Source organism: Fundulus heteroclitus, chromosome 8 (genome assembly GCF_011125445.2).
Source record: "Fundulus heteroclitus isolate FHET01 chromosome 8, MU-UCD_Fhet_4.1, whole genome shotgun sequence".
Taxonomy (NCBI): Eukaryota; Metazoa; Chordata; class Actinopteri; order Cyprinodontiformes; family Fundulidae; genus Fundulus; species Fundulus heteroclitus.
This window is the reverse complement of record NC_046368.1, coordinates 32507052-32520730: the sequence shown is the minus strand read 5'-3', so window position 1 is coordinate 32520730 and position 13679 is coordinate 32507052. Positions and strand designations below refer to the sequence as shown.

Below are 13679 nucleotides of genomic sequence, written 5' to 3'. Positions count from 1 at the left end.
GTTAAATTTCAGAAACGCAGCATTAGCACTTTCGGAACATTTTGTTCTGGCTGTATGAGACTTTTTTCCCCCCAGCGTCTTCCTGAGCTGCACCGTCGGCTCTGGGATGCAGCCGCACTGCGCGTGACCTTGCTTCGCGCCGTCTGGCCCTCTCGCCCACCGTAGTTCCGGGCAGCTCTGTCCCGTCTGTCTGACTCTGCTGCAGCCGTCTGGCCGAATGACAGGAAGGGATGTTAGTGTCCGCGTAGCGCAGTCCGGGCCGCCGTGAAACATGGCTGCGAACGGAGGAGGGTGCAGAGGCTTCTACTTCAACACCGTGCTGTCTCTGGCCCGGTCGCTGGCGGCTCACCAGCAGGCGCCGTTAGACAAGGTACCGCCGCAGCTAGCCTGGACCCGGGCCGGCTCCGAACCAGCCTTTACCTACAGTTTGACATTGAACTTTGCCGCTCTCTGTGGCGGACGTGCTCCGGTGTGATTAGGGGTCAGAACTGGCTTTGAAGTTCCCTCCTGTAGTTCGGAGGTTTGTTAATAACGGAGCGGGCTGGAGGATTAGCGGCGCGCGGCGCGGCGCGGCGCGGAGCGGGGCGGGTCGGCTAGCTGTTTTTAGCCCGCAGGTCATCTGACCGCTGGCATGTAACGGGGACTGATCAATGAGCTCTGAGGGATTTCTGTCGTGTTTGGCTTTCCTCTCACCGCTTATGTGCTGCGAGCAATCTCTGTGGCGTGGCTTTGTTTTTGGTTAGCGCTGCTGAACTTACTGGGTTAAGTTTTCCTTAAAGCCCACCTGAGAGGAGAAACTCTGGACCAAAACAAGTCTAAGACCATCGAGCGTTTCACGACATTTTAGGGCACGTAGAGAATAGGACCTGATTGGCCCTGCTCAGGATCAGGATGGGATATCATAGTAAGCAGGAAGTATACAGATTCAGATTGCATGAAAGGTTGACTTCCATGTAGTTCCCCATCCTGAGCAGGCGCAGGGTGGAGGCCCACGGTGAAGAGGAAGCCCCCTATAGACAGGAAGAACTCTCCAGAGGAGCCGAGCTCAAGAAGAGCACACTTCAGTGGTTGGTGGAGTTCAGCTAAATATCTGGATCTGAAGTCGTCCAGATTAAGCAGCAGTTCATTTTTTCACTATCATTATTAACCATCTAATCATCCTTCCATGTGTCCGGCACTGATGAAATACTGCTTGTTCTTTGGATCACTGCTCTGTTTCAGATTCCATCCATCCATGTATCTGTTCATCCGTGTATTTATCCATCCATCCATCCATCCATCCATTTATCTGTTCATCAGTGTATTTATCCATCCATCCATCCATCCATCCATCCATCCATCCATCAGTCCATCAGTCCATCCATCCATATATCTGTTCATCTGTATATTTATTCACCCATCCATTCATATATTTATTTTTTCATCCATCCATCTGTTCATCCGTGTATTTATCCATCCATCCATCCATCCATTTATCTGTTCATCCGAGGATTTATCCATCCATCCATCCATCAGTCCATCCATCCATCCATATATCTGTTCATCCGTGTATTTATTCACCCATCCATTCATGTATTTATTTATTCATTCATCCATCTATTCATCAGTGTATTTATTCATCCATCCATCAGTCCATCTATCTATGTATCTGTTCATCCGTGTATTTATCCATTCATGTATTATTCATCCATCCATCCATCCATTTACTTATTTACCCGTTTATTCGTTGAGTTTAAAGACCGAGGTTGTTTAGAGCAGATTTCAGAATGGGGAAGTGTTAAAACGGGAAGTCCTGGTCTGGTTGAAATAACTGTTTTTAACAACAATATCACATTGTTTTGTGGTGCTTCCAGTTTGTGGAACTTGCAACATTAATGATCAATCAGTTTTGTTTCTGCTTTTATTTTCTCTGGGTTTTTGCGTGTTGTAGCGAGAGGCGTTGTCTGACTCACTGAGAAAGCTGCACGGCAGTAAGAACCAATAAAAGTGATTATTATAAATTTGTTCTGGCTTCTTTAGGTCACTAATGTTTACCAAAATAATACAATTTCTGTTGGCTTTTTGAGGTAAAGTAGTTTTTTTTATTCTTTAATTTGCATATTATGCTATTATTGTTGTTCCAACTGTTCCAACATCATGTCCGCTAAGCATTTAAACCCCATGATATTTCCCCCCTACATTTATTGATTGTTTCTGTTGGGTTTTTGTGTGTATTTTACTGAGATCTTATGCGATAGATTCACACAAACTAACGTGTAATTGTAAACGTAAGGAGAAATAATTGTTTTTCCCCCCAGCAAAAACAACAACAGCAGAAATGTGAAAAGTCTCATGTCTGTATCCAGCCCCTGTCACTCTTTTATCCCTAAATAAAATCCAGTCCAATCTACTCCCTTCAAAAGCTACCTAATTAGCCGCGGAGTACAAGTGTCGATCTCCAGTCCTGTTGGACCGCTGTGCCGCTACTTCCAGATGCCCATCTCTGTTTCAACACAGCTAAATCAAATACTTCTCTAGCAGGACTCTGTAGAGCTTGACTGCACGGCGAGGATGTAATTCAGCCCGTTGGGTCAGGCGTGTTTGACAAGGGACACATCTAATAGCTGCACTCCACAAATCTGCCCTTGTATGGAAGATTGGAAAGCTTGTTGAATCGTTAAAAGAAAGCCAAAACAAACAACGGACGCAACGGACAAGTGGAAGAAGGTGCGCTGGTCAGATAAGAACAAAACCTAACTTTTTAGGACCTAAATTAGTGTGAGAAACATAGGCAGGATTTGAGAATGCTCTTCACGGATGCTCTCAATCTAATCTGGAGTTTCGCAAAGATTCCTCTGGAGTCCTCTCTCTGTGTTCATTAGATTGATAACCTTGTATAATCTATAATTCCCCTCTAAAAAAAACAATATAGCTTGTGGTTGGAGACTCTGAAAATGTACTTGTACATTACGTAAACGCATACGTTGATTTTAATGTCATTTATACTGTATTCCAACAGATTGTAACATTTTCCTCAATGAATTTGTCAAAAGGGTGTTAAAAACATGCCTAACAATGGGGCTCAGTGATAACGCTCTGCGTGCTCTGAAGGAAGATTGTTTGGCCAAAACCTACACAACTTGGTTATTTAAAAAAAGGAAAAAAATCATATAATACCTACCTAAAGATGTTTTAAACAACTTTACCCTCAGAGAAGCTTGTGTGAATGGAGAAATAGAGGAAATTAAATTGAAAAAGTGCATCTTAAAGTATAGTATATAACTTAGATTAAATATTAAAAATACCTGGCCCTTGTCTTTAGCAGTCTGAATACACAATATTCAGTGCGCTAAAAAATATTACCAGTGATTGGTATAAATGCTTCTGCTAGAAAATACATTGGTATTGTCCCATCTGTTCAAGTGCCATGGTGGAGTGTCTGTGGGAAGACAGAATATTTACTCACAGAGTTCATCAATTTATCGTTTTGAAGGTTATTTAACTGCAACATAAATAATAATAATATGTTGCAGTTTTATGAAATGTTTATTTCAGGATCGGGAGAGGTCGGCATACACAAATAAGGACTCAAACACTGTTTCTGTTAGAATATAAGGCATACATTTATTATTCCCCATAGAACACAGCAACACAAAACAGCAAGCACTTCGCAGACACGCAAAGTAGCAAGCACTTAAAGCCGACAAGCTTTCAAACAGGCGTGTTGTTCCGTCTCTTACCATGGTTAGGACTGAGAAGTCGGTCAGTCTGGTTAGAGCACAATCCACGCATCCGGACGTCCATACAACCCACGGCTGACTTCAACGACTGAGGGCGGTCCCCTCCTTTTTATACCAATAAACAAAGTATCAGATGGGAGCAAGAGTGGCCACTTCTCCCTCCCATCTGAGCTGTTCGTCCCGTTTCCAAAACAAAAAAACGTTCCCAGTATCTCAGCAGTGTGTGAAGCAAAATAATATTGCAAACTCAGATAATAGCGTAAATATAAGCAAAATAAGGAATCAGTCTTTCCCACAACACATTGTCATAGGTTCCTTCCCACCACAAGTTAAAACAAGTTATAGCAAAATAACACATGTAGTTCTTAGTTTTATGTGAGCAACATAACAGACACGAGCATATATGTTGCTCTTAGTTTAAAACTAACCAGTTTTTCCCAAACATAACAAACAAACATACATTGTCAAAGAGCAAAAATAATTCTTTAATATATCAGTTGCATAACTTGGACAGGTAATCCCCTTTGGAGAATTGTTTTTAAAAAAAACTTAGTCCCTAGAGGAGACATCTAGAAGTTCGCAAACAAGCATTTGTAATCTTTCTGACTAAAACATTTACATCATCCTAATATTCTCATAAAGCCATTTTGTTAATGCTGTTATTGCTACCTTTGTTGGATTTAGCTAATTGCAGCATAGAGATATCCTTTCAATTATGTTTTTCCGTTTTGATCTGGAGCAAACTGAATTCCTTATTCCTATTTTGAACCATTACTGTTACAGGTGAGGTGAAACAAAAATCCAGCTTGTGTATTTTAGTGAACAAACAGATAAAACCAGAGTGGAGCTATTGGTGTTACTCTGATAGATAAAACCCACCTGATCTCTCCTATAGTTGCATAAAGGGTGGATCTAAAAGCCATTTATCTCAACCTAATCATTAACACTGATGGAGCTGAACTCATTCTGCAGGAAAGGCCATATCTAGAGTAAACTTGTTAATTGCAGGACACCATTGGCAATGAATATTTAGTATTTGACAATAAATATTACACATTTCTATATTAAGTTCAATTGCAGGAGGATCTTTCCTTCAGTGTTACAAGTCCAGTTGCTTTGTTTTTTACTTTTTTTTGGAACTTTCAGTATTACCTGGTGTCATTTGCTGTTATAGTCAACTTTCTCCTTGTCAGCGGCAGACTTGGTTACCTACTCTATAACAGGTTTTAGAAAGTCGTTAAGCTTGTAAGAAAAACAGACTATGTTTGTAGCTCATCATAATTAACCTGTGTTGTTGCAATACAGGTGCAGAAGCTGCACTGCATGTGCCCTGTGGACTTCAGAGGGGTCTTCCAGCTGGATGAGAGGAGGAGGGATGCTGTGATTGCTCTTGGTATCTTTCTGGTGGAGTCAAACCTGCAGGTGAAACCTGTTTCTGCAGCATTGCTGTGCTCTCATGCTAACAGCGACCTGCTAAAACTAATGAGCTGTGCGCTACTTGTGTTGCAGCACAAAGATGTTATCGTCCCCTACCTTCTTGGGCTGCTTAAAGGGCTTCCTAAAGTTCAGTGGATTGAGGAGAGCTCAGAACGCAAAGGACGCGGTCTGTATCAATATGGTAGATTGCCCAAATCAGAAGTGGAAGCAGTATCTGAGGGTTTTAAACAAGCGTTAATCTTTGTTTTCATGTTCTCATACAGATGCCCTTCCAGTCGCAGAAAACTTCAGCTTTTGTCTTGTAACCGTGCTGTCAGATGTTGCCCAAAGAGATGAGAACCTACGAGGACAGGTTTGTGCCTCCGTGTTCATATTTTATAGAGATGTGAAGATTAACCAACTTATTCCAATTTACAGACACATGATGTATAGTATGAAGGTCTAGTAGAGCTGCTGTGAATAGATGCAATAGATCAGGGGTCACCAACCTTTTTGAAACTGAGAGCTACTTCATCTGTAGTGTCATGTCGGTGACCCCTTGCAGTAGGCGATGAATAGATTTGTTTCTTATATAAAAAAAAATAACAATTGTTGTTCTGTCATCAAGCATATGCTAAAGTAAGTAGAGATTTTTAATTTAAAGACAACACATGCAATTGATATAAACATTCAGCAACATCATGCTTAATTGGGCATAATAGTAATTGAATAAATTTCCAGTGTAAAGTATATAGATTAATTTATTGATGAATCTGTTGAATGTAAGATCATTCTGGTTTATCATCATTGCATTTGAAATACAACTTAATGTTATAAAAACCACAGCTGATCTCATTCATACTCGGACAGCTAGATGCAAAGTCTTACCAATATGATCCTTGGTATGTGTAGAATATGCATCAGTAGGCATCTTTGCTGCATTTAGACCACAGGCAGTGTGAGGTAGTTTTGGGACAAAAGTCTAAAAAAGGTCAAGTCTTTGGAATAAAAAATTAGAATCAGTTTAATCTGAGACCAAGTGCCTTTGTGAATGAATGAATAAATTGCCTATACTTTTAAGATACATTTGTATTAAAAGATTGATGAAATAGAAGAAAATAACACCTGACTAATTTAAATCAGAAGGCGATCCTCAGGGATCCATACTTGGTTCTGTTTTTTTCTATACCCTCCCTTTGGGTCAACCTTTCTAAAAATTCAGTTGAGTCTTTTGATATCCTGGTTAATTACAGATTTAGATCTGGTGACCCACAGATTGTTGTGGTTCTCTTTGAATGGTTGGCCAGACACACCCTCAATGTCCTCAACATGACAACAACAACATACGTTTTAAATGTCTTGCTAATAAACAAACATTTAGTTTAGGTCAAACAAATGCTCACATTTGTACAGATGTTGTACAGGTCTTGATGTTTTACGTTTTATTTATAGGGACATTTTAATGGCTTGTGACACCAACAGGGTCCAGGAAAAAAACAACATTGTTCTGTTGACTGAATAAATCTTTAATCACAACCGATGAGGTCTTTACAGTTATGACAGCCATTAATCTGCATATTTGTATTTTAGTCTGTTTTTAGCTCCGTGTGATCTCTTAGCTTTTGTTTGTGCACTGCTTCCTCATGAAATAGTTTTTGAAAAGCTAAGCATGTATTTCAGATCCTGGAGGCACTCATGGACATCATGCTGGTTCTTCAAGACATCTGCAAAAATCCAGATGATCATGACAAAGGTGCCAACCTAAAACCCCTTACGTCTTCTCCCCATTTGACCTAGTTATTCCCGATAATCATATGTTTTGTGTTCATATCATGTTGCAGAATATCTGTGCAGGTACACTGTACCCAGCCTGCTCGGCGTTGCCAGAGCGTTTGGCCGATACAGTAACACTGACGAGCCGCTGCTGTCCAAGCTGTTCCCTCGATCTGCTGCTCCTTTGCTCTCTGCGGGTGACAGCGGCGATGTTGCCCGACGACGCTCTTTCAACGATTTCCGCTCAATTTTACCGAGCTCTCTGCTCACAGTGTGTCAGGGAGACTCTCTGAAACGTAAAGGCTCCTCCGTGTCCAGTGTTTCACAACAGGTATTGGCTAACAGGCGGAGAGTGGAACAGACAGGGCGACCGAGGACCTGTGTTAAAATAAGATCCGTTTTTGTTTTGTAGGCAAGTCCGGAGAGGACAGGGCTGACACCCAGCTCTCCTGCCGATCCCTCTGCGCAGTACTTTGAAGGTAAGAACAGCCTGTGGAGAGCAATGAACTAACAATACATCACAGGGAAATGTCTCTCACATTTCCAAATGTTTGTTTTTCTTGAAGAAACTGGCTCGTGTTCAGTGCCTTCACGTTTTTTCACAATACACCACAGACTTGCATCTATTTTATTAAGATTTATGTGGTAGACAAATACATACTGGAGTAAAGCTGTGAGCTGAAAGGAAAAGGTCACATGGTTTCAGAATAGTTACTGAAAATATCTGAGAAGTCTTTTGTGTTTTGCACCTTTTACTCTAATATCCTAAAATAAAATCAAGTTCATTTTGTTTCCTTCAGAAGTCAGTAAGTAAACATTAATAATTGAATATCTGCATAAATGCCCCTGTTCTTTGAATTCTTCTGAGATTTATTGGTGAACACTGGAAAATAAGCAGCATCCTGAAGACCAAGAAACACAGAAGGTCAGGGATAAAGTTGTGTTGAAGTTTAACAAATGATTAGGTCATAAAAATAGCTCACAAGCTGAACAGTATTTCATTGAGAAATATGGCCGTGGCCGCATCATATTCAGTGGGAATCTTATTTCTTTAATAGGGACAGGGAAGCTGGTCAGAGCTGTTTAGAATTTGGTCGGTGCTAGTTACAGCTAGAAAATATGTCAGAGGCAGCAAAAGACTTGAGACCGGGACAGCGTTTCACCGTCCAGCAGGACAGCAACCTTAAACTAGTCGTTGGCTTAATCCGACTGAGAAACTGTGGCAAGACTTGATAATGGCTGTTAACTGAAGCTCTCTGTTAAAGAACCAAGTCTTTAGCTATTTTCTACTGACAAACAAGCAAAAAGCTGCCAGACGCATAGCCCTAACAGAAAGAAACTGAAAACCATGAAGCCTTTTCTGTCTACTTCATGATAACGCGCTACTTTGTTGCAGTCTATCACATCAATAAAATAAATAGAATTTTGTGGTTGTAATGTGACAAAATGTGAAAAGTTTCTGAGCTGTGACTCGTGTTGCAATTGTGTATTGTTGTTGAATTATTGAACACTTAGCCCAAGTGTTAGCCCCCAGAATTGTTGAAGACTTCACGATAGGCGTCCAAAACATTTGCAGAAAATCTGAGCGAAAGTCCGGTTGCCTCCGATTTGAGCCTGTTTGCTGTTGCCATGACCCTGGATAACCGAGAATTTGCACAGGCACATCGAATACTTGTGTAGTGAAATAAATGTTAATGTTATTAGCCTTGTTTTTAAAAAAAACAAACAAAAAAAAACTTCTATCCCCATCACAGCACTTTTCCATCCTCCCTCAGGTTCTTACCTCCCTGATGGTAGCGCAGTGGACCCCGATTATTACTTCTCCACCATCAGCTCCAGCTTCTCTGTCTCTCCTCTTTTCACTGGGAGCAGCTCCGGAGAGTTCCAGGTCCCTCTGGAGATGCTCAGACAGCTCCTGCACATGGTTAGTGCTAACTATAGGTAGCAAACACTTTTACCATAGATCCCAGTACAGTTTATAACAGGAGTCTGCTCCAGCTCTGCTGAAAGGCTTTGCCTTTGTAGTTGGAGTATTACCTCAATAATGCAAGTAAACAGTAACATAGAAACAATTTATCTTTCCTACCACTAATTCAGTAATTGTCTTGAGCAGGTTGAGCAATTTGTTGCGGAGTCGTTTTTGAAGTCACTGGATGGCACCTTAGCAGAACTTCAAGAGGTAGGACTCTTACCCAGGAGTTTGTCCTCTTTTGTTTGAATACGTCTGGTTTATAACTTCTAACTGCTGATTGATTCCTTTCATTAATGATAATTTTCTCTTTGTAGAGCAATCCAGGAATTTATTTTTACTACAAAACTTTCAGTGATCCATTGTATGTGGCCATTTTCAAAATGCTGAGAGACACTCTGTACAATCTGAAAGGTAAGGGAACCTTTCCTAACTGTCGTCATGTCTTTAAAAAAAAAAAACTCCCCATGGATTAGTCATAGTTTGTTTAACAAATAAATATTTGTTTCATGGTTCAGACCTTCAGACTGACTATGTTAAGGAAGTTCACGACTTCGTGCTGGAGCAGTTCAGCAGCAGCCAATCAGAGCTGCAGAGGATTCTCCATGATGTGGAGTACCTCCAGAGTGAACTGAGCCCACTCAAACTGCGCTGCCAGGCCAACGCTGCCTGTGTCGACCTCATGGTTTGGGCGGTAACAGAGGAGCAGGGTGAGACTGGGATCATTTGACGGAGGCCAACAATAAGAAAACTTGACATGATATATTAATCTGTTTTTTTTTTCTACCAGGAGCTGAGAACCTTTGCACCAAACTGTCAGAGAAGCTGCAGTCGAAGACATCTAGCAAAGTTATCATCGCCCACATGCCCCTCCTCATTTGCTGCTTACAGGTAATAGTTTCAGAACAAAAGGACAAAGAGAAATCTCTCTCTATATACATTTAAATACATAGTTTTGCATTGATTTATATCATGACCTTGATCTTACTTTTGAGGTTTTATTCTTTTGAGTCAAACCCAACTATTATTTAGGTCTATGAATTACTAACAGATGAACACACACGGATTCAAAAATCACAAAAGGCCATGTACCTGCTTGTTTTGCCTATGCGTAAAACCATTCGCTGTAATACATATAGCACATATAGCATCATTTTATACATGCAATATTTAGCATGTTAGTTTGTCACACAATAGCTGATATGTAGGGTCCCAGCTCTGGCTTTGTTTGGCAACAAAATCATTGGGGCTTTTTTTCAGTAAGCTGCAGCCACTGATCAGCTGCCATAAGTAAACTGTTTATTTCTGTCTGCATGACATCATTGAAAAGTGGGTGAAAGTTTGAGGCAAAGCAACTATTGTTGTTATCCATGCACCTCCAGCCCTTCAACGTCTGTGCTTTGTTTGTGACCAGGGTTTGGGTCGTCTGTGTGAGCGCTTCCCTGTCGTGGCCCACTCTGTCACCACGTCTCTCAGAGACTTCTTGGTGGTACCATCCCCTGTTTTGGTGAAGCTCTACAAATATCACTGCCAGTACACCCCAGGTAACAGCAGCACTCCTTAAAGTGTACAAGTTGTCCTCCTCTGGCAAGGACAACGTGTGTAACGACGTCGTAGGAGTCTAATTTATGAGTGACAAACACCCACTAGGAAAAACACCCCAATCATTTCCCATAAACTGTATACTGACTTGGAAAAGGTGTCCTTTTAATATGCGACATACAGCTAAACATTAAAAACTATATATATATATATATATATATATATATATATATATATATATATATATATATATATATATATATATATATATATATATATATATATATATAAAGTTTTAGCTACATGTAAGTGATTGTGGCGTGGCGGCACACCTTCAGAATGAAGTTTAAAAGTATGTTAAAACAATGTAAAGCGTAAGAGATATATATCATATATTATGTATAGTCTACAATTGCGCATTATACTGATCATAATGAGAGTTTGAAAACAATGTAAATATGAAATGTTACAATGTTCCTTATTTTGAAAAACCAACACCACCTGCTCCTTCCTGTCTGGCTGGTAGCAACTGTGCTGCCCTGCTCTGACGAGGGAAGAAAAACTAGAGACGACAATCCGGTGTTGCCCAGTTAGCGCCTTTGTTGCTATATTTAGTGACTTTTCAGACCCCTTTAGCCATTTTCCTTCAAAGGTCTAACGACGTTTCTAGTTTTCTTGGCGACTTTAATGAAAGCACCAGTGGTACTGGAGTCACTGTATTGAGGCAGCAGTGAGAGGTGCCATGAGAGTTCTCACTTCCCTCAGTGCTGTCTCACAGGCATGCAACAGCTGCTGCAGCCTTGTCACGTCAATATAGTTTTTAAAGTACCGTAGTCTTTATTTGTCTCTGAAACTGTTCACTTCGTGTGCCTCTGATGTCTTTAATGTACAGTTTGTTTTATGTAGTGTGGATTCAGGCAATGTATTACAATTCATACATCATTTTATAAAGGTGATTTTTAGTTCTGAACACATTAAACACACTTTTTTGTCTGTAGGAGAGCAAAAGCTCTCCTACAGCTTGCGTCACAAATGTATAAACGCATATGTAAGCACATATGCAACTCTCTGGGGAGACTCTCTGATCACTGTCTGCTTTTTCTCATTCCAAGTTACAGACAAAGACTGAAAAAGGACAAGTACATTCCCTCTACTGGGCATCTGGCTTCTTCCTGCTCTACAGTTTGTCTTAAAAAATTTTTTTTTTTTCTATAGGGGGGAGTGAAATCAAGATCCACGTGACCAACGAACATTCTCAATCAACCATCAACACCAATGCAAACAAGAAGAGCAACCCCTCCATGTATGAACAGCTGCGGGACATCTCCATCGATAACATATGCAGGTGAGTTAGCATGTGAGGACAATAGAAATGATATTTACAGTGAGACCTTACCTTTGCGCTGCCCCCGTATCTGTTTTAACTTTTCCATGCATCATATTTCACATTTGCTTCAAAAACAGACCATCTTTAAGCAAAACGTTATGCCTGCACTCATGAATTGAGTTTAATGTAATAGGGATCAGTTCCAATCCTTTACTACTTTAAATCAACTAGGAGCGAGCTGCACATATTTTTGGGACCACTTGATAGTCCCTGTGTTATAAATCGATTTTCTCTTGGGGCTCCTGAAGGTTTTTCTCTGGAACATAACTTCCTTTGACCTTTAATCTGCCTTGGTTGTTGTTGGCCTGTGTATCCGTTGTGGGGTCTGAACGTAGGGCTGTTTATCTAGATTATGTCCCCTGATGCTGTGCAGCCACTCCTCCAGCCAGCTGTTTTCTCTGCAGTGAAGTCCAGAATGCCATTAAACAGTGAAATCAGACATATACATTCATCTAAAATGATTACTACAGTTGTCATGGATTAAAAGCCTAGAATGGATTTTAAAATAAAATGAAAGGAAGGCAGGAGAGTTCCGATCAGGATTACAATCAGCCATCTAAAGAAACATTTTATGACACTTTTATAGCGGTTAAGATGTGAAGCTAAATTAAAATCCTTTCTAATTCAAAGGAAGTTTATTCCAGATCATTAATAATTAAAACCCGCAGAGGACTGTTATGTCCCATAGCAGTGCTCCTCAGCGCCTCTGTTTCATTCAAATTTAAGACGTGTGAATAATCAACAGTCTTGGACGGTCGTATCGTTAATCTGTTTCGCAAACAGAAAAATATTAAAGATTTACTGGTTAGACACTTAAAAAAGGCTTAGATGAGAGCAAATCTGTCTCCCTTCACGTTTGAGGAGATCCTGAAAGCAAAGCTCCATGCTTCTTTTATTACATATTTCCCTGTATTTGAATACAAACTCAGTAAAACACATAGGCAGCATGTGTGGCTGGATTTCAATGTTGCATTTGCAAAGAAAAATACTAAACTCCTGTCGTGGGATTTTAATAAGTTGTCAGAAAATAGAGGAGGTGATGACTGAAATAAAATGCTGGGGACTTCCAACCAGCGAGAATCTTCGGTGTCCTTCAACCAGGAAGCCCGTCCTTTAGGTCAGAATCCACCCAAAAACTCTGACAACCCTTGCAGGGCTGTTTTCAGGGTAGCTTCCTTCCCACTTTGTCTGATTTGGTCCAGGTTGCTGCTGTGGAAACTCCTCTGAAGCAGCCGTTCTCACTGTATAGTCCCAGTGCAATACATTTGTACGTGTGTTTGACTTGGAAGTAACTCAGTTACAACAAAGACCTGTGATTACTTTTGTTTCTGTACGTTTCAGCACAGCATTTTCTCTTTGCTTCTCCCTGTGCTCCCAGGTGCCTGAAAGCTGGCCTTACCATGGACAGCGTCATTGTTGAAGCTTTCCTCGCCAGTCTGTCCAACCGCCTCTACATCTACCAGGAAAATGACAAGTAAGCTAACTAAAAAAAAAGAGTGACCACGTACCAACTAAAGTGTGCTCAAAGCTGTGCCTCCCCTCCCTCTCCAGAGATGCTCACCTGATTCCGGACCACACCATCAGAGCTTTGGGCCACATCGCCGTGGCCTTACGGGACACGCCTAGAGTGATGGAGCCCATCCTGCAGATCCTGCAGCAGAAGTTCTGCCAGCCTCCCTCTCAGCTGGACGTCCTCATCGTAGACCAGCTGGGCTGCATGGTGATCACAGGAAATGTGAGAGCTGACATTTTCTCTGGCACACATAAATGCTGATCCGCTGCACTGAAACTGTGAATTTGTGAAGGTCCTAAACACGTGGGATGATATGGAGCTCAAACAGTGACAGCTTGCAGCGACATTGAAAAGAGATTT

The 13679-nt window shown here is 41.0% G+C and overlaps 1 protein-coding gene across 2 annotated transcripts in view; it reads left to right on the top strand.

Annotated features, from left to right (window-relative positions):
- Nucleotides 1-187: 187 nt before the first annotated feature.
- Nucleotides 188-13679, top strand: part of pi4kaa (phosphatidylinositol 4-kinase, catalytic, alpha a) — a 43200-nt gene continuing 29708 nt past the window's right edge. The window contains exons 1-16 of one of the 2 annotated variants that reach the window (XM_036140646.1): nucleotides 188-370; nucleotides 5025-5141; nucleotides 5229-5322; nucleotides 5420-5508; nucleotides 6816-6888; nucleotides 6977-7239; nucleotides 7321-7387; nucleotides 8684-8832; nucleotides 9022-9087; nucleotides 9195-9291; nucleotides 9396-9587; nucleotides 9668-9768; nucleotides 10292-10421; nucleotides 11635-11764; nucleotides 13185-13280; nucleotides 13358-13541. In XM_036140646.1, the coding sequence (XP_035996539.1) occupies nucleotides 272-370; nucleotides 5025-5141; nucleotides 5229-5322; nucleotides 5420-5508; nucleotides 6816-6888; nucleotides 6977-7239; nucleotides 7321-7387; nucleotides 8684-8832; nucleotides 9022-9087; nucleotides 9195-9291; nucleotides 9396-9587; nucleotides 9668-9768; nucleotides 10292-10421; nucleotides 11635-11764; nucleotides 13185-13280; nucleotides 13358-13541 (1947 nt within the window). In that variant the 5' untranslated portion in view covers nucleotides 188-271. The remainder of the gene's footprint in view (nucleotides 371-5024; nucleotides 5142-5228; nucleotides 5323-5419; nucleotides 5509-6815; nucleotides 6889-6976; nucleotides 7240-7320; nucleotides 7388-8683; nucleotides 8833-9021; nucleotides 9088-9194; nucleotides 9292-9395; nucleotides 9588-9667; nucleotides 9769-10291; nucleotides 10422-11634; nucleotides 11765-13184; nucleotides 13281-13357; nucleotides 13542-13679) is intronic. The other variant, XM_036140645.1, reaches the window with a different exon arrangement.